General features: G+C 39.1%; 3 protein-coding genes across 6 annotated transcripts in view; 1 reads left to right on the forward strand and 2 right to left on the reverse strand.

Moving 5' to 3' along the window:
• Positions 1-45: 45 nt before the first annotated feature.
• On the reverse strand, positions 46-11,750 carry foxj2 (forkhead box J2). 2 transcript variants are annotated; one of them, XM_053493939.1, is made up of 10 exons: positions 11,465-11,750; positions 10,787-11,109; positions 10,611-10,685; positions 10,244-10,330; positions 9,417-9,527; positions 5,492-5,645; positions 3,644-3,865; positions 3,465-3,554; positions 3,003-3,371; positions 46-2,013 (listed from the first exon to the last, which is right to left on the reverse strand). In XM_053493939.1, exons 2-10 carry the CDS (start codon positions 11,093-11,095, stop codon positions 1,904-1,906), a joined length of 1,527 nt encoding a protein of 508 aa, XP_053349914.1. In that variant the 5' UTR covers positions 11,096-11,109; positions 11,465-11,750; the 3' UTR covers positions 46-1,903. The 2 variants fall into 2 exon arrangements, with proteins under 2 accessions (XP_053349914.1, XP_053349913.1); XM_053493938.1 differs by having other exon boundaries at positions 3,465-3,566.
• A 219-nt stretch (positions 11,751-11,969) lies between these two features.
• Positions 11,970-20,402, reverse strand: isoc2 (isochorismatase domain containing 2). Of its 2 annotated transcripts, none has more exons than XM_053494302.1 (6): positions 20,001-20,402; positions 16,973-17,097; positions 14,781-14,993; positions 14,612-14,682; positions 14,396-14,513; positions 11,970-12,232 (listed from the first exon to the last, which is right to left on the reverse strand). In XM_053494302.1, coding segments are annotated over exons 1-6 (594 nt in total). In that variant the 5' UTR covers positions 20,002-20,402; the 3' UTR covers positions 11,970-12,166. The 2 variants fall into 2 exon arrangements, with proteins under 2 accessions (XP_053350277.1, XP_053350278.1); XM_053494303.1 differs by lacking the exon at positions 20,001-20,402 and adding an exon at positions 18,867-19,051.
• u2af2a (U2 small nuclear RNA auxiliary factor 2a) overlaps positions 19,477-20,641 on the forward strand; it is an 11,113-nt gene continuing 9,948 nt past the window's right edge. The window contains exon 1 of one of the 2 annotated variants that reach the window (XM_053494301.1): positions 19,477-19,922. In XM_053494301.1, coding sequence (XP_053350276.1) covers positions 19,832-19,922 — 91 coding nt within the window. In that variant the 5' untranslated portion in view covers positions 19,477-19,831. The remainder of the gene's footprint in view (positions 19,923-20,641) is intronic. The other variant, XM_053494300.1, reaches the window with a different exon arrangement.

Here is a 20,641-nt window from a genome sequence, read left to right on the forward strand (position 1 = left end):
CTTGTTTTGGGTTTTCCGTTACAGCAAAGTCAGGACCAGACATGGTTTTGACATTTCATATGATTTTCATCTACATTTTTATTTTGATGCAAGGCATAGAATATTGTGGTGCCTGATTCATTTAGATAAAATTCAGAAAGGTAATATTTGCAAAGGAAGTGTTAGTCATTGAAGACAATTGAAAACATTGAACTGTTTCCACACACAATGTTCAGTCAAAATACCATGACGGAGCCCCAGTCACCCGGTAGAGTTAACAGATTTACATTTAGTGCGCCAAGCAAAAAAAGAAAAAGAAAAAAAAAAAAAGAAAAACATGCTTTCAAGTGCAATAAAAAGGTATAACTGGTCAAAATAGTGAATTATCCTGGAAAGCTTACATCTCTAGCTGGTCTAGCTGGTAACTAAGGACATTTTATTTGCATTATTTTTCTATATAAACAATAATCTGACCCCAGACATGTATATATGATTTCTGTTTGTATCAATACATTCTTGATTTACTCTCAATACATTTAACAAAATGTTTACTAACAGGGTCATTCGAGTCAAACCAGGACTTGTGGTGATATTTCTCATGATTGAAGGCGTAGAAAAAAACGATTGACTTTTACAGAAGACTTTAAGCATGCTACGGTGATGAGGCCCCTAGTTCCAGTAAAACATTTGAATGCTGCAAACGTTTTCAAGGCGGCCATATGTCCGTGAACAATGATCCCGGCCAGGGTGGCTCAGCGCCCACTGCATTCGACCCCATGAACATCGTTAGGTAACTTGCGGAAGAGCCTCATCTGTCTGTGGGAACTGTACACACGATCGTTCACGAACACCACTTCCACATCACAGGAACTCAGCTGGAAGTTACTGCCACAGTCCTGACCTCGCTCCAAGCCATTTTTCACATATTATTTATAAATAAAGGTAGTTTTAACTCCGATAATTGTTTTGTTATTTTGCATAAAGTCCTGGTTTGTCTTGAACGCTGTGTTTGTAAGTAATTATCAGAGGAATTGTTTTCTGTTAGTAACAACTGTTCACCACAGTTTAAGATATCTGAATGCATTTAAGGGCAACAGGTTGAATATACCCAGAAGCAGTTTATTACCATAGATATTGGTGGGGCAGCAAAATATTATTTAACATATAATTGATTTCTGTTGTAGAATAACACCACCATAGGCAGCTGAGACCTGACATACAGTCTAGCAGCAGGAAGACGGGTTTCTTACTTTTTTTTTTTTTTCATCCTTAGGTTTGCTTAGGTAACCAGGGCACTGTGATACAGACAGTACCCGTGCCACAATAACCCAGTTTCCCCTTTTCCCATTGTTGCCATGTATTCATAAAATAGAAATGCTTATGTACATTATGGAGGCTGTGCCTTTACTTATCTTTGTCTTTGCAGGTGTTTATTATGTTTAATTACAAAACAAGATTTTGTAGTTTCAGAGTATTTTAAACTAATCTAATTTGCTGCACAAATCATCTCCTTTATTAATCGTCCTGTTTGCTGCGCCACCCCTGAGCACGGAGCAGCGTCATTCCAGCCCCACTGGGCCTCTATTAGCACTTGATAGTAGCAGTGTGTGCAACAGTAACTTTGTGGCCCTAAAAGGACAGCGAGCATGATCTAGTGAGCAACTCACTGGAATGTCAGTCATATCTGTCAAACAGCAAGGATTTTTCTATCGTAAGGTCATTCGAGAGGTAATTAGTCGTACAACGGAGTTTAAAGCGCATGATTAAGGATTTGTTAAATGGTAAAATTACAGTATGGACAAGCCGCCGCTACGTGTAACAAACATATACATGAATAAAATGTTTTAAGATTTCAAACAAATGCTTTCATCTCGATAAATAAATTTTGCACTATTTCAAATTGTTTCAAAGATTCTTGAAGTATTCACACAATCAGTGAATCCCAGTCAAAGTCATCTTGAATCTCTTCACTGTTGCTGTGGAGATGCTTCATGGGGGGTCGAGTTCGAGGTGTCAGAGGTTGTGCTTGAATAGCTGCAGATGACAGAACAGTGAAATGTTAAGTAAAATCCTGATAATCCAAAACTGTAACTGTCTACTGGATGTTTAGTGCAGAAAGTCTTCACCTCAATTAATGTTACTTAAACAGGTCTAAAAGAAACTAACAACTCCAGAATTATTAGCACCAATTACAACAAGTGAAAATACATTTGACTGAGTGATGTTTGAGAAGGATCATATCAGGACTGTAGTTTTATTTTTAGAGTCTTACTTTTTTTTCTTTTAAGTTTTATTAAACACTGCGATTTTCGGTCACGCCACTAAACTCCTCCTGTAATGTCTATTAGGTGAAAGTTGGGGACAGTTATGAAGGGATCCTGCTCAAGACTATAAAATCACCTGTTCATCAGATCACCTTCACTGAACATTCTATAAGGAACAACTGCACACCTACTGATTCATGCATTTATTTCACATCAATCATCAGCATGAAGAAAAAAGGTGATCTTTGTGACTAATCACAGGAAGAACAGTGGAGAGCCGATTGCTGCTGTCCGTGCCGCAGTGTACTTTAAAGTGTGCCTCCTGCTCCCTGTGCAGTCAGCTACAGTAAGTCAGTCACTCACTCTTTAAAACCATCTTGAACTGAAAAGTATCTCAACTTTGGCTCAATAGACAACAAAACTACAGTTAACGATTTCAAAGTCAAACAGTTACTTATTACAACTGCGATGAACAGAAAAGCATCTTAACTTTGATAGGCTACACCAAGTCAAATAGTCTTAACATCTATGGTGAGCAGAAGCACATCGCAACAAATAAACTGAACTTTAAGGAGGTTCAGCAACACCAGCAAAAGACCAAGTCAGGTTCCAGTACAGTCAGCGAAGACTAGGAATCTGACTGGGGACATCACCTGGTCTTTGTCCAGTCTTTAGCTGTCAAGTTCTAACGATCCTCTATCTGCTGACAATAAGCAGGTGTACATGTGTTTCTACAAATCTCAAGCTCTACAGACTTACCGTTGGAAGGCAGAGGTTGGCTAGCATTTGGCTGTGTTTCAAGGTTCCTCTGTGAATTCTGGCTAGGGCTCTGAAGAGTCATTGTTTTCCGGTGGCTCTGAACAGATGGACCACCGCTACAGTGCGGGAGCTGGGGAGGTAAGCTAAGAGGAGAGGGGTGCATTACATGCGACAGAGTCGGATGAGCTGCTGACTGCATGTGGCTAAGGGGTGAAGCTAACGAGCTCAGAGAGGACGTGTTGCCCGACTGTGAGCCAAGGATCCCCCTGTGAGTGAAGAAGCGGTTGAGTGAATCACAGAGCGAGGTGAAGAGATTTGGATCCAGCGCCCAATCACAGAGTTCCGCCTGACGCATGCTCTCTACCAGGTCTGAAATGGAAAAAAGGAAAATGTCTAACAGTATACAAACACCATGCATTTCTTTATCTAAATACTGTCTTATAAAGCTACTGGCAAAATTACCAGGGTGATTGCTGAGGTCTATATTAGACCAGTCCAAACTGTTAGCAATTCTGAAGCTCTCTCTTAAAGACTCAGCATTACTGAACCAGTCTGCAGGAACAACTGGGAAAACATGAGAGGATATGAACATCCTTAACAGAGAAGCTGTTAGGAAGAAACACACACGTTGTTACGCTTACCGTTGTTGTGTAGCAGTCTGTCAGGCTCAGCGTTCGCCTGGGGGTTTTGTACGGTGAAACTTGGGTTCATTTTAAGGGTTGGGTTGGTACCAGTGTTCGTACTATTGATCATGTGTGTGGAAGGATTGATGCTGTGACAGGGTTGAGGTGACAGGGGTGGCAGCGTTGGGGTGTGGAGCGGTGCAATGTCACCCGGTATCCCAAGTAGACCAGCGCCGTCCGCTGCAAAAGAAAAAAAAGTTCGACACTAATCAACTCACACTACTTAAGCACTACCTAGACAAAGGCCCTCCCTCAGTACTCTGACAAAACCAAGACGGAAATTGTTGAGGGAAACCATAGTAAGGCCAACAGTCACTCTCTGAAGGAGTGTCTGAGAGTGGCATGAAGGTGCAGCACAAAACCATTTCAAGAGCTCTACATGACAAAGGATTCTATGTGAAGGCTAACGCGGAAAAAGAACAAGTGCTGTATGACCCGGTGAAGATGGGTAAGTTTTAAAGCACTATGTATGTGGCACCCCTTCATTTTCATCCCAGGGTCAACACCATGCCTATGGAGAAATAGGGGGACATCTGGGGATGTTTTCCATCCTAAAAACCTGGGTTAAAAGAAATCCAGAAACACAGTGGAAAATTACAAAATCTAAAATCTGATCATCTGTCACTATCTGGACCTGTTTCTGACTAGTTCAAGCCCACGTTGGATGTTTTTTAGGCCTTTAATAACTCATAGGTTACTGTGTGGTTTAACAAACTGAAAACCGAAACTGAAACTGGTCAGGTACAGCGACGCGACTGGACTGAACATGAGAGCGAAAAAAGTAAGCCCAAAGAACGGTTCCTCATGACTACATTAAACATAACGAACGGCTCTTCGAAAGCAAAATATGAAGAAATATTTCAATGCCTGAAACACTAATGCAATACAGGAATGTTTAAAAGTGGACAGGTAAAAGTTTTACAGTGGTCAAATCAGAGTCAAGATCTAAATTCAACTAAGATCTCTGGTATTTCCTTTTTCTTCAACTGCTAATTTTGCTAACATGTAATTGAAGCATCATTTTAAAAAAAAAAATAAAAATTCAAGTTTTGCTAAACATTTACATATTTTTCTTTTAGAAAACAAAATTGATATGTAATAAAATTACCGTCCAGAACAATCTCATATCTGACTCTAAGGGTGACGAATAGGTTTGCGAGGCACAGTATATTTATTACAACTTATTTATGATGCATTATAAATGTATAATAATGTCTTATATCACCAAGTAGTTATAGTAACTGTACATGTGTAACATGCTGCAAAGCACAAGTGTGTGACTTTATAATGTCACATTTGTACATTATACATATTATGTATATTGTATATATACATAATAATAATATAACCCCTGCCTACCAACAAGAAGCTGGGATATGCGATCGTATATCGTATCACGTGATCACTGCATATCGTACTGTGTATGACTGTGTATGTGACGAATAAAATTTGAATTTACTAAAATTCATTCATTGAAAATGAATGAATTTTTGATCAGAAAACAGGATCTTTCAAACACATTTAAAAAAAGCAATGATGGATTAAAAGACAATGCAAATAATATAAGGCATTAAAAACAGTCTGTGTCAGTGCATTTTGGGAGGCAAAGGAAAAAAAAAAAAAAAAAGAAGACAAACCAAAATGAATCCCAGACAGAAGCAGTTAGTCGAACAGTTACTCAAGCTCAGGATTGAGCCATGTGCTACGGGAAGGTGGTGCCGCACTGCTGCGCCACATGGACGAGAACGGATCAAAAATAGGAGAAAAGGAGGAAATAGAACGATCTATTTGTCACACTTTACTCACACTGTGAAGTGACTCTCTCTCTCACAGAGCGACAGAGAGACTGAAATGAAGTGTAGAGGTCTGGCAGGTTGAGATCAGAGAAGGAGAAGCGCAGCGGCGGCTCAGCTGAAGGGACAGAGGCAGCGGGGGCCGTAGTTAATGGGGCAGGTGGACGCTGTGGAAGAACATCAAATGTTACAATGATATTCATTTGGAGACCAGGATCAGTTCGTTTATATATACTTTTTATATATTTATTCAACTTTTGAGGGCAGATCACAGTATACTTGGGAGAGTAAAGGACAGACAGACGGATGGATGGATGGATGGATAGATAAATAGATAGATAGATAGATAGATAGATAGATAGATAGATAGATAGATAGATAGAGTGGGGCAAAAAAGTATTTAGTCAGCCACCAATTGTGCAAGTTCTCCCACTTAAAAAGATGGGAGAGGCCTGTAATTTTCATCATAGGTATACTTTAACTATGAGAGACAAAAAAGAAAAAAAAATCCAGAAAATCACATTGTAGGATTTTTAAATAATTTATTTGCAAGTTATGGTGGAAAATAAGCATTTGGTCAATAACAATGACAGAGGTCAAATGTTTTCTGTAAGTCTTCACAAGGTTTTCACACACTGTTGCTGGTATTTTGGCCCATTCCTCCATGCAGATCTCCTCTAGAGCAGTGATGTGTTGGGGCTGTCGCTGGGCAACACGGACTTTTAACTCCCTACAAAGATTTTCCATGGGGTTGAGATCTGGAGACTGGCTAGGACCTTGCATTTCAAGGTCTGAAATGCTTCTTAAGAAGCCACTCCTTTGTTGCCCGGGCGGTGTGTTTGGGATCATTGATGTTTCCACCCCCATGCTTCACAGTAGGGATGGTGTTCTTTGGATGCAACTCAGCATTATTTCTACTTTGGTTTCATCTGATCATATGACATTCTCCCAATCGTCTTCTGGATCATCTAAATGCTCTCTAGCAAATTTCAGATGGGCCTGGACATGTACTGGCTTAAGCAGGGGGACACGTCTGGCACTGCAGGATTTGAGTCCCTGGTGGCGCAGTGTGTTACTGATGGTAGCCTTTGTTACTTTGGTCCCAGCTCTCTGCAGGTCATTCACTAGGTCCTCTGTATGGTTCTGGGATTTTTGCTCACAGTTCTTGTGATCTTTTTGACCCCATAGGGTGAGATCTTGCATGGAGCCTCAGATCGAAGGAGATTATTAGTAGTCTTCCATTTTCTAATAATTGCTCCCACAGTTAATTTCTTCACACCAAGCTGCTTACCTATTGCAGATTCATTCTTCCTAGCCTGGTGCAGGTCTATAATTTTGTTTTTGGTGTCCTTTGACAGCTCTTTGCTCTTGGCCATAGTGGAGTTTGGAGTGTGACTGTTTGAGGTTGTGGACACGTGTCTTTTATACTAATAATAAGTTCAAGCAGATGCCATTAATACAGGTAACGAGAGGAGGACAAAGGAGCCTATTAAAGAAGAAGTTACTGGTCTATGAGAGCCAGAAATCTTGTTTGTTTGTAGGTGACCAAATACTTATTTTACCAAGGAATGTATCAATTAATTCATTAAAAATCCTACATTGTGATTTTCTGGATTTTTTTTCTTTTCTTATTTTGTCTCTCACAGTTGAGGTATACCTATGATGATTACAGGCCTTTCTCATCCTTTTAAGTGGGAGAACTTGTACAATTGGTGGCTGACTAAATACTTTTTTGCCCCACGAGGGATGGATGGATGGATGGATGGATGGATAGATAGTTAGATAGATAGATAGGTTTGCAGAGCTTTCCTCTGTACGCTGACAGATCTACCCAGGAAGTTGTGTCTTACAGATAACCAAGTTGGTTTAGCTAAAAGTTATTTTAAGCCTGGTTGAACCTAGTCTGGTTTCAAAGCACACCACTTTTGACTCTGTGCCAGATGTCAAAATGTTACTTTTTCACCTTCTTCACCTTGTCAAAGATTGTGACTAGCATCCTTAGGTTAGATGTGCACCTATTTCTTTATCCAAGTCTATTTATTTCTTTTCAAGAGGACACTAGGATTAGAGAACAGAGAGGGAAAATCATCATTGCTTAAAGAAAACTGAGTAATGCTGGGGTCCGTTCCAGAAAGCAGGATTTCTCGGCTGTCATTACATCATGTGCAGAAATCCAGATTTTTCTTTTCCACATATTAAGCTCAGCTGTATTTGAAGTTGAGGTAAGCTTGGATGCAGTAGTTAGATCTTAGACATAATATTACGCTCTGCTCAGATAATGCAAGAGTTATACAGTACATGTGAGGGCAAAGTTTAACCAAAATGTAATGAGTCTCAATTACACATGATTCTGACCTTGGACTTTTTTTTTTTCCCCCAGTACCATGGTCTGACAATTTGATTAAATCACAATGTCATGCTGAGTTTTATGTTTCAGGCTGTAATGCCACTTGAGGTCAGTATTAAATATAGTATATAAATATTAAATATGACATTATGAATTAATTGAGGACACTGGTGAGGTTAGAATCTTTGCTTACCATGAGAAATGATTTTTAAAATTTTCATAATTTTATAAGTTACGAGTAAAATTACCAATTAAGCTGCATGTGTAGTACATGAACATTAATTAAAAATATATATATAAATGTGTTGAATAATACAATTAAAAAAATAAAAATATTGCATGAAAAACATGCAACCTGTTAACTTGACATTTTCAAATTAGTGCACCCAAAAAAGTGCACTCAAAAATATTTTTTAACTTGTGTAGCTTTTACACATATATGTGTATCTTGTTATAATTAAATTAAGTTTGTAATGTTTTGATACTTAATTCTATTTAATTCTGCCCTTAATTAAAAAAAAAAAAAAAATTTAGTAGAGTGTTAAACCTGAACAACACCTGTATAGACAGGTCTAATCAAACTTTCTAATGAAATTGTTGAACTCAACTAAAGTGAGTTAAATTGTTAAAACACCTATTAGACTATTATAATCATTCCCAGTTGCTTTTTATGGACCATAAACGTTAACAGGTCTCCGACTATATTGCCTAAAAAGACAGTTTTGAATTTTCAGAGGCTTGCATTTTAAAAGGACGCCGTTCGTTCAAGTCTAAATTGAACTTTTTATTGTGCAGGATAACAGAACACAGCTGTTAGAGTAAAAGCGACCTTTATTTTTTTCTATATAATCGCCTGCTACACTAATGCACTTATCCCTGCGTTTCACTAGTGCTTGGATACCATCAAGGTAGAAAGTTTTCTCAGTATGCCAGAGCCATAAGCGACTGCCCGCTTCACGTCTGAAATGCTGGTCTCCTAGGAAACCCTTTAATGTCCCAAAAATGTGAAAATGGCTTGGAGCGAGGTCAGAACTGTACAGGAAGAGGTTCTGTAATATACAAGTGATGTTTGCAACCTTGGTTACAAGTTATCCCTCGATTTTCAAAGATCAAGCATTCCACTTACTGAATGTTTATGGGAATATGTGTGTTGTGGGGTCTTAGCCACCACTGCATGTCATTCACAGACGTACTGTACAACCTTCTTTAAAACGTTTACGTTATTCAGATGTTTTACTCCCGCTAAGAGTCTGATCACCATACTGTTCTTGTTCTACCTTCGGTCATGGAAAATTTCATCACAAGTCTTGGTTTGATTTGAACACTTGATCCCGTCTATCCAGGATTAGTCTAGCTAATTATGATCAGGTTTGGAGGCGAATGATCTGCAGGGGCAGATCAACTTTTTATTTGTCTATACAGTATTAATGCTCCTTATTTTAGATTTTCTCTTAAATCTCGCATGTATATATTACAATCCCTGGTCCTGCACTCCTGCAATCCTTCTTGCATCTTTTTGACTTCTATCATGTCATAAAATCCCATAAGTATAATTCACAGTTCAGAGACAGCAAATGCAGGTGATTTGTACCTTGCATGGAGGTGGAGACAGAGTAGATTTAATGTCTGGTGGAAGAGCAAGAGGCTCAGCTTGACTTAGATGTGGTATGTCCACGGCGGATGGGGTTTTTTCAGGGTCGTCCTAAAGAAGAAGTATATGCATTGCATAAGGAATCATGTGCAGGAATCATGTACACTATATGCACGAAAGTGTTTGGCCAAACCTGCTAATTATTAAATTCAATAATAGAAAACAGGTCATTTCAATGAGGCCTCTTATCTCCAGTGAAGGGCAATCTTGATGCTTCAGCATATCAAGACATCGTGGACAATGCTATAATTCCAACTTTGTGGCAACAGTTTGAGGAAGGCTCTTTTCTATTCTTAATCCCTATCGAGCACCTTTGGGATGATCTGCAACAAAGATGGCGAACCAGGCCTTCTCGTCCAACATTAGTGCCTGACCTCATAAATGCTCCGTAGATCATTTACAGGAGCGATTGGAATAGACAGAGGCGTGTCCCATTCTCTTTCTCATTCCCACTTTCTCTCCCCTCGCTCTTTACCTGAGTGGACACTGCTCATTCCCAGCTGTGGGAGCCAATCAATACTGGTCAAACTGGAGTCCATTTATGAGGTCAGGCACTGATGTTGGAAGAGAAGGCCTGGTTCGCCTTCCAAGATGAGTGGAAGCTTTTACAGTTGCAAATGGGGGGCCAACTCCATATTGTATGGAGTACTCTGTATGCATTTGGATACAATGTCATTGCAGGTTTGGCCAAAAACTTTTGTCTATATATTGCATGTTTGTTTTCCACAATAACAAAATATTAATCGAGTAAAGTTTAAGGATTCTACCATCTCCTCATCGCTTGAAGGACAAGGTCTTTTAGAACCTCTAGCCTGATTTTGGTCAGGTGGTCCATCCATGGTCCAGTAAGAACCCTGAACAAAGAGACAAGGAAACATTCAGCTTTGGGCCTAAGACTATCTAAAATGACTTATGAAATAGCATAGAAGATTAAAGTTGTGAAGAATTGGAAGAACTAACAGATAAAGGCATGCAAACAAACATGTTCTTTTTTGGGAGATGGAAGCATTTCCCAATTGGTAGTCTGCAGTAAAAAGACCTTCACTTTTTAAAATTATTGGATATAGTCAATAAATCCCCTAGTCTGTGGGTATTAAAGGTTAACTAAGTCACAAAAAGAATGAACTAAATTACCTTCCCTGGGTCGCTCTGTGGTCTTGGAACTTTCCGAAAGCATTTATTAAGGGAGAGATTATGTCGGATTGAATTCTGCATGAAGAAAAAAAAAAACCTTTTAACAAATATCTGCTAAACAGCAGATTTTAAGAAGCAGTAGGTGATTATTAAAAGTGTGTAGCTCTCTGAACTACCTTCCAGCCTCTCCCTGCTCTACTGTAGAATGGGAAAGTGTCGCTGATCCAGGTGTAGATGTCATTCAGACTCAGCTTTCTCTCCGGAGCAGAGCTGATTGCCATTGCGATGAGGGTGGCATAGCTATGTGGTGGTTTCCCTTTGGAGTTGGTCGGAGGGGAGGCACATGGAATGGATAGTGGCGTGTCTCGCTCTCTTCCTCGTTCCCGCTTTTTCTCGCCTCGCTCTCTCCCTGAGCGGAGGCTGCTCATTCCCAGCTGTGGGAGCCAGTCGATACTGGTCAAACTGGAGTCCAGGTCTGACGTCATGGTCAAGGAAGTTGCTGCAGTGCAGGGAGAACGAGGCATTACGTACAGTTTTGATTTGATGCATTTAATGCAACAGTAACATGGATTCTGAATCACAGCAATGCAATCATTTTTGCAATGTATAAAGAGCTAAAATATATTCCTGGCTAGGTTCTTAGCTCAAAAAAGGGTGAAGAGAACTTTAAGAGAATAAGGGTTCTAAGAAGAAGTCAGACAGTCAGCTCAGACAGTTCATATAGATAGTTGGATAGATTTACATTCCCTCCTCTTAGACAGAGCGAAAGAGTGAGAGAATCAATAAAGCAAAGCAAGAAAAACAAAGAAAGGATACAAAAACGAAAAGAAAAAAGAGTGAAGAAGAACACTTACCTCTCGTCTGTCAGCAGGCCCCAGTCAGACTCTGTCAATTTTTAATGCCGTCATCTGTTACACAGGACTGAAGCTCACGGGGTGTTTCTCCTTTTCTTTCTCTCTTCCTCTTTCGGTTTATCAGTCTTTCATTTCCCATCCAAACAGCCCTGCAAGTGTTTTTTAACGTTTACTCTGTCTCTCTGTAATGTTTGTTTAAACCAAAAGGAGGGGGAAAGGAAAGAAAAAAACTCTTCGGAAAAGTTCTTCCTTTTTCTCTCTCCCTCTTTCCCCTCCCTTTCTCTGAAAAACGTCACACACTCCACCTTCAGTATTCCTCTGTTCCTTTTGCCACTCCTCTATTAGGGTGCCCTCTGTCTCCTCCTACCCCACATGGCCACACCCACTCCGTCTGCTGTTGAGGAAATACTCTCAGGGACTGAGTCATACAGCAACAATGCCCACGGTCCTGTACTTAAGCGCTGTACAAGAAGATCTCTTAAAGCAAACACTTTCAACGATCTGATTTCTGTACCACATTCAGTTTATTCATGCATGAATAACAATGCACAAACCATATACAGAACTTTCTCTAACTCATAAGAGAAAGATCGGAAGAAGAAAATAATCAGTATATTACACTTGTAAGCTAATCACTTTAAATGAAATTATGAATATGATTCGATGTCCAGAGACAGCTGTTCATGGTGCATTGTGCTTCTCCTACAAGGAGCTGAAGAAGTTAAGGAGACCTGTATCTGGAGAAGGATGTGCTAGAAGCTTCTGGATCTGTGAATAGAGATAAGAAAGCAAAAAGTTAACAAAATAAAAAAAAGAGCCGACACATCAATAACCACATAAGACTTTCATATCTACATACTTCCTTATTACTGTAACTAACGAAAACAAGCGCAGTGGTCCTGCAGTGTCCCATTTCCCAGAAAGGGTTTCTAATTTATTACAATTCCTAACTCTATAAAGGGTATGTTTTAAGTCAGCCAAAACGACACACTTAAGGAATAGAAAAGTATGAATATTTTAATACTAAATGTATTGCTATATGTTATATATTGATATACCGTATATGATAATATTATAAACATATTATTATTATAGTAATATAATAAACCTCATACTATTTTTCCTTTCCTTATGTGTGTAAACATTTTTTAGCTGACTCTGAGTCTTAATAATAATGAATATTAATAATAAATAAAAACAGGACCATTAAAACAACATACAGTATAAGCTAAAAAGGTAAAAAAAAACAAAAAAAAACAGCAAAACTAAAATCACAACATTGAAGTAAAAAAAACAACAACAGCAAATCTTTAAAAAAACAGCAAAAGTAAAAACACAGCAGTAAAAAAACACAAAATTAAAAACAGTACAGCAATATAAAATATGTAAATGTAAATGTACACATATGTATATGTAAATACAGAAAAAAACATATTTAACACCAGATTAGCATTAACTCATAATGGCAAGGTTGTTCCTACAGTAGATCACTAGCTTGTCGTACAGTGTGCCTTAATCTGCGAGAGATCATGCAAAATGGAGGTTTAGTGAATGGTTACAGTGGGTGTCTTTACATGGCACCAACTACTAAACTAATAAACAAAAGGAATAAAATTACATCATGTAATCACTCAATCAGAACATTCTGGCACGATCTGGCACTAATGTGGTGTGTAAACCTTTGATTAAAAAAACAACAACAACAAAAAAAAAAACTTTCCCTCGGTTGGTCCAGTCAAGGGGTCGCCACAGTGGACCATCCAATCCGCCACAACTTGGCACATGTTTTAAGCCGGATATTCTTCACGTCATGATTTCCCATTTTTCTAACCTGAAACCAGTGGCTGGTTAGTATGGGGTGTGGCAACCACCGACAGTGGCCTTGTACCAGGATCCTTAGATCCCCAAATCAATAACCTAGAGCCTTAGCTGCCTGAGCCACCACTCCCTTTTGTGTAAACCTTTGGGAATCTGTTCAAAAGGTAAACATCAACCATATAAATGTTTGATCTGATCAGTTCTCTCAGGGGAATAAATAAATTCTTTCTATGCATGTTTGCCCCATGTGAAGGTAAAAGTAGCTGATGTGACGATATTCAGGGAATTCAACTTTTATTCCTTATCGGTAAACTCCCCGAAAACACCTCTCTCTCCCACTTGTCTTTAGTTTAGGCTGTCATGCTGGGTCTGGGAGGGGCACTTACTAGCTTATATTTCATTCATAGTAACATGTAACTACTCATCGATGAGACTCTTGTAACTAATCACAACACAGACGTTAATTAAGTTAAAATTTCTAATCATAATGATTTCAGTCAGATTGGGGACATTTAGTGGCGGTGAGGTGGTGTAGTGTTTAGCACTGTTGTCTTGCACCTCCAGGTTTCTTTTTAGATTCCCGGACAGGTTCGATTCCCGCCTGTGTGTGCATGGAGTTTATATGTTCTCCCCATGCTTGGTGGGTTTCCTCTGGGTGCTCCGGTTTCCTCCCACAGTCCAAAGACATGCAGATTAAGCTAAATGGTGTTCCCAAATTGTGAGAAATGTGTGTGTGTCCTGCAATGGATTGGCTCCGTCTCGTGCCCTAAGTCTACTGGGATAGGATCGAAGCCCCCACACAACCCTAAATACAGGAAAAAGTGGTATAGACGATGAGTGAGTGAGTGGAGACATTTAGTCCATGTAAATGTAGATAGTGACATGAACTGACCAAACGAATCGTAGACTTTCATATGATTTTATTTTAAATATGCGGTCAACCTTCCATGCCATTAACATGAGCCCAAAGTAAAGGAGGTGCCTATCCGAAGCTAATGTTGACAAAAATGTGCAGTTGTTTATTTGGTTTATTAATGGGTTTTAATTTACAGGCCACTGTATACCATATTTTTAAAATTAATTTATTTTATTTCCTATTTAATTAGATGGTACCTCCTTAAAGTTGGGATGCTTGGCATCCTGCACCAGTTGCAGCATGACGGCCTCTGTGGTGGTGAGAAATGCTCCACTCTGCTTTAGACGTGAGAGAGCAAACAGCCGATCTGTCTGACTGGGAAACAGGCGTGACACACATTTTCAGCTCATCCATATTTAATGCAAGAGCACCGAAAGCTGCATTGAAGCTATAATATTGGTGAACTGGGTTACCTCCGGGCTGAGACGGCGTCTGCGACGATATGTACCTCCATACCTCTATCCAGGAGATCGTATGTTGTACACTGCAATTAGAGAAAGATAAAGAACTTGCACTATACTGTGCATTTGTACTGTAAGCTTATCTCAATTATGGTTATTTACAAAAATACAGTAAGTTTACAGCAATGCATGCTTGGGCCTCAATGCCACATAGGATGGCCTTTTTCGGGTTCCCTAGGCTTTTCAGCTCACTCTCCATGCTCTCTGTTAGCATGGAGAAGCTGGTTTTAGTGTGAGGCTTCAGGTCATCTGCACCCAATTCAGGCACGGTTGGACCCAAGCCTTTGGGGTACTGCTCAGTCAAGATTGGGGGAATACCCAGGATCCGACAAGCCTGCAACGGAGGAAATTATAAAAACAGGTCAAATACTGTACATCTGACTAGAGATCAGTGTGAGTACACTATTGACAGAGGTATTGTATGGAGTTTGTCTGGCCCAATTTCTGTCAAGTTTTTCCCCCAGTATTAAAAAAAGATTAAGCAAATACCAATAGCATGGGCTTAATCACTTAGTTTCCCCACAAAAGTACTCACTACCTTTACTATTCCTTCTTGCCTTTGCCATTTGTTCTTTGTATAGATTTTTACAGTTGGACTTCTGGGAAACAGTTGATTTTTAGGTCAGCATGATGTTTCTTGAATGTAAGATGTTTTTCGACAAAGAAGAGTCAATCTGACAGATCTTCGGAAAATGTAGCATTTTATGTAGCATTTACAAACGTCCGGTGAACCAGGTGAACATAAATGTTGCCTAAGAAATGTAGTCGGAGAAATGTCATGAATGACTGTAATCTAAGAAAATGGCAGCAAGATGAGAAATTGCACTGTAATATATTTACAGCGAAAATCACAGCTACTGTATGTTTAACAGCAACTGACAGATTGGGACTAAAGAGCTGTGGCCATACAAAAACCACTTAGTTGATGTGATTAGTGGTGTGCAGGTCTGGGTAAGAAGAGAAGCGCATAAAGTGATGCACCCATCATGAATAGTGCCATCTGGAGGCAGTGTTATGATCTGGGGTTCCATTAGTTGATCACATCTAGTTCAGCAACGTTATGTGACAATAAATTGTACTTAACCGATGACCTGTATGTACTGAATAGCCAGGTTATATGTGGAGCTTTTCATCCCTGACAACACGGCCATATTCCAGGACCCAAATTGTAAAAGAGTTGTTCTGGGAGCATGAGGAATCATTTTTACACATGAACTAGTGTTCGTATGAGATTTCCAATAGGTACCCAATAGATTGACTGACTCCAAGCAAACATTTCTCCAACATGCATGCATGGTTCCCTCCGATAGGCTAGTGTCTTATACATTGTTATTACTGTACTATACAGTAGATTGTTATCACTGCCCAATGTTCCCAGGTTAGGGTCGACATGACATCATGACCATGATGCATACTGTAGTTTTTTTTTTGTTTTACCAATGATCAGGACTGAGTACTTAACAGCAGACATCTAGTCTATCATTATACCTACCTACATTTACAAATAAACAAATGTTGGTGGAAATCTGAATGTTACACCAATATGTTCTTATTGAGTTATCTCATTCTGGATCTAGTCCTTCTTTGCTGTTTTTTAGCTATAATATCTTATTGGAGTCTTGCTGCGGGTTTTTCTGCTCATTTAACCACCAGAGTATTACTAAGGTCAGGCTCTGATGTTGGGTGAGGAGGCCTGGGGTGCAGCCAGTGCTCCTGTTCATCCCAAAGGTGTTAATTGGGTTGAGATCAGGACTCTGTGCAGGTCACTGAGTTCTTCTACACCAACCTTGTCAAATAATGGCTTCCATTCACTGTCATGCTGGAACATATTTAAGTAGTATGTAATGCGGACAAAAGACATCCTAGACAATTCTTCTTCATGTGTGCTTCATGATAAAACTAAAAATATTCAGAAACAAAGAGCTCATGCAGTCCATATAGGATCATTTACAGACTTGCTGCTATCGTTTACAGTAACCGCTATGCAATTATCCACATAAAAGCACACAAAAGTCATTATTACAAGCTAATAAATGACATTGGTATGAAACATTCTTTGATGCTATAAAGGAGAGGAAATGAACACAAAAGTTTTACAAAATAAACAACTTAACAACTATATACGTACACACACAGTATACAGGAAATTAAAAATTATTTAAAATATCATTCAACATTTTAGTGAACCTTTAATGTTTTTTTTAACACAATCTATGGTTTACTGAATAGTTGTGATATTGATACACTACACAGTCTACGGAATAAAAGCCATACAGTACATACACAAGCAAGAAAGGTTGAATGACAAATTACCTGTAGAAGTCTCGCTGCATTACCCACAATATTGGAGAACTGGAAAATCGTTGGTCTGAACTTCTCTTGCATGTCACACAGCAAGAGCACTGAGCCTTTGGTTGACAATCTTCCTATATGAGCCACTGAAAGAGATTGTTTTATAAAAATGGATTTTCTTCAGAATGACAGAAACATGTTGATATAACTTTTTAAGCAAAATGTTAGTGGAATTGAGGTTATCACATGTTAGATCTCAACTTGGGAAGCCACTCATGGTACAATTTACAGTAGGTGATATGGCATGACAAGATGTGGCATTTGGGACATTTGGGACTATTTTACTGTTATTGAAAGCACATGTTTACCATTTGATCTGAAGCACCACTGAAGTCATAAGCTCCTCACACTCATTATAATCACGTCATGATAATGGGTGATTTTATGAATAATGTAGAAAATTATAGCAAAATTGTTTAAAACTGTTTATGCTGATATTTCAGAAAAAGAGTGTTACATATCTAAAAAAAAAAAACAGCAAGTTTGGACACCTGCGTTCTACTGTGGAAAGCAGAGACAGGAATCACTAGAGACCACACGATACCTACACAAACATATTTGAACAGAAAAATACTTTCAAAATAATCGATTTTGGAGTCAGTGTGGTAAAACATGAACTGCCACAAAAAAAGGATTGTGATATGTAACTGAACCGAGGTTTTTTTTTTTTTTCGATATAATGTTCCTTTGTATTTGGATTAGCCTTTCAGCAATCATTTTACAGACACACCCAAACACGCCTTAATAATTTTAATAACTGATCATGAGGAGAAGGTGCACATTTATGAACTTGTACTTTTGCTTTCAAACAGTTGACCGTCCAGGTGAGCTTGAAAGTAATGTCATGACTAGTCCTTTCTAGTGCATGCTAACTCTAATTGAACCTAAATAAAATATGGGGGTGGAGCTTTATGTATATTTTTAGAAACAGGGATGGGCTCAATTAGTAACGACTATTCAAATCTTATTCACCTCCACCTATTTTAACCACCAATTTAAGACTCCACCACTGCCCAGTGTTTTGCCCCTTAGAACTAATTTTTCCTTATATAATAATAACAATATATTCATAACAGTTCATTTCTGAAAACAGTTGACCAGATTTCCCGAAATGTTGATTAATACTGGGTGTATAGTAATTCTTTACTTTATGTCACAAGTAAGGCACCATGTTGGTGTGGTAGTTAACACTGAGGCCTCGCACTTCCAGTGTTGAGCGTCGATTCCTGCCTCGGGTCTGTGTGTGTGCATTTTGCATGTTCTCCCCATGCTTGGTGGGTTTCCTCTGGGAACTCCGGTTTCCTCCTCCAGTCCAAAAAATGCAGATTAGGTTGAGTGGCATTTCCAAATTGCCCAGTGTGTGTGCCCTGTCGTGTACCCCGCCTTGTGCCCAAAGTCTCCTGAGATAAGCTCCAGGCCTCCTGTGACCCTGTACAGGTTAAGCTGTATAGAGGACGAATGTCATGAGTTTTAACAATGCTCACTGGTGTTTTCTGTTCTGGCATCTAGGTGGTGGAAAGAGCTTCCTCTAGATGTCCATACAGACAAGTCACTCTAATCGACGTCTATCTGTTTCTTAGATATTTGGGTTCATTTCGACCAACAGTGATTGCATGCAAATGCAGAAATAAAACGCTTACAGAATATCAGTAATTCACATTATGCAGTGTGTTGAAATGACCCATGTTTACACTAAAGTAAATTTCTGCAAACATATTTAAATGAAGGTTTTTTGGCCGTCTGATCTTGTGGTAATGGACACTTTTTTTTGTTGTTTTTTTTCCCTTTTCATAAAACTCTGCACTGACCTTGTACACAGATCAGCAAGTAGATGAAACCTGGAAGAAGCACTTACTCTTAAAATCCTTCTGATCTGCACAGCTTTGTATAAAACTCGATTAAGAACAGGTCACCAGCACTTCTGCTCTGGGGTTTTATGGAAGTCCAGAAGCCTGGATCAGTTTGTTGTAACAAATAAATCCTAATATGACTGAACAGACGTGCTGTGCTCTCAGCAGAGGTACCGCCCACTGTTAAGGACACAAGCGGCTCAGGTCACGCCTGCGCTTTTATCCAGTAAAAATGCGAGGGTTATGATTGACAGCTGGAGCGTACAATGAGACGGCCATAAAATCTAACCTAGTTCCGTGCTAAATAAACATGTCCTCGGTGTGTGGCGGGGAAAAAAATAAAAAATAAACAAATACAAATTAAGAATCTTAAATAGCCATTAGACATGAATGAGCACATTAAAATACAAGCATGTTATGAAATGTTTTAGGAGAAATGTTAAATTATATCAAATATGTACGTGAGACCAACAAACAAATATGGTAACGGAAAAACAACTGGTGGATGGATAAATTTTGGTATTAATTGTAGTGTTTATTGTTTTTGGATGTATTAGCAAAAAGTACTGTCTAAATGCACATGTAAATAAATCGCCCCTTTCCTTTGCGGTTAAAGTGAACTTGACCCGGAAGTGGTTGTGTGTGGCCACTGACCTTAGCAAGCGTATTCTCTGGGCTTCTCGTATGTTCGTGTTTTTTTTTGTGTGTGTTTGTATACAATAAATAACAGACTTGTATGAGTGTATTAGGGACTGTGAGTGGACATGAAGACATTAAAGATTTGTTAAAATACCCACAACAAACTGCTGACATGCGTGTGAGCTCGAAGGATTTCGGGAATTATTATTATTATATATTATTATTCCGATATCCGTCTCCTGGACCCTGAGTGCTGGAGCGCGTTTATAAACTCATAAACTGTTTGGTTTTGTGTTGGAGTGTGTTTTCATCACAGCCGTGTAGCTAGCTTATGCTAGCGCTTCATTCTCGTTTTGGGCTTGCAGAAGGAAAAATGTCTGATTTTGACGAATTCGAGAGGCAGCTATCGGAAAACAAGCAAGGTAAGGGGGTAGAAACTTTCCCTGCGTCAAAAACATGATTATATTACTCATTATTTAAGCAAATAAGTAAGTACTTACTGGTGTCAGGAGGAGCTGCAGCTGGGTGCCCAGGTGACTCTGGTGATCTACACCATCAGCCGTACCATTATGACCACCTGCCTGAGAAGGTCTCCCAGTTTGCCTCCATAACAGTGATGCACTGTGCTTTTGACACCCTTCTATCACAACCAGCATTTACTTTTTCATCAGTTTAAACTACATAGTTACTTAATATTCCTGCTTTCCCTTTTTTTCTGCTTCCAACACATCAACTTAAGGAAAAAAGGTTTTATTGTAATGAAATATTAATACTGTAGTTATTGTAACACCAGCCAAATTTGTTGCCTTGCTGTAGACATCTACATTGTCCTTCTGCACTTTGGCATTCAAATTGAAAATGAATGAATATGGCTTGAATCACACAGACATCATAATATTTACACATGTGCTGCTGTACATCTGTATACATCATTTTAGCCCATGATTTATACAGTTTGTATACAGTTTGGCCTTTGTCAAAGTCACTCAAATCCTTGCGCTTGCCCATTTGTTCTGCTTCCAACACATCAACTTCAGGAAAAAGGCCTTCACTTCCCCTTCGCCTAACATATCCCATCCACTTCCAGCCACCACTATAATGAGATATTGAAAATGTAGCTACTATGACAAGAGCCAAATTG

This window comes from Clarias gariepinus, chromosome 4 (genome assembly GCF_024256425.1).
Source record: "Clarias gariepinus isolate MV-2021 ecotype Netherlands chromosome 4, CGAR_prim_01v2, whole genome shotgun sequence".
NCBI classification, from domain to species: Eukaryota; Metazoa; Chordata; class Actinopteri; order Siluriformes; family Clariidae; genus Clarias; species Clarias gariepinus.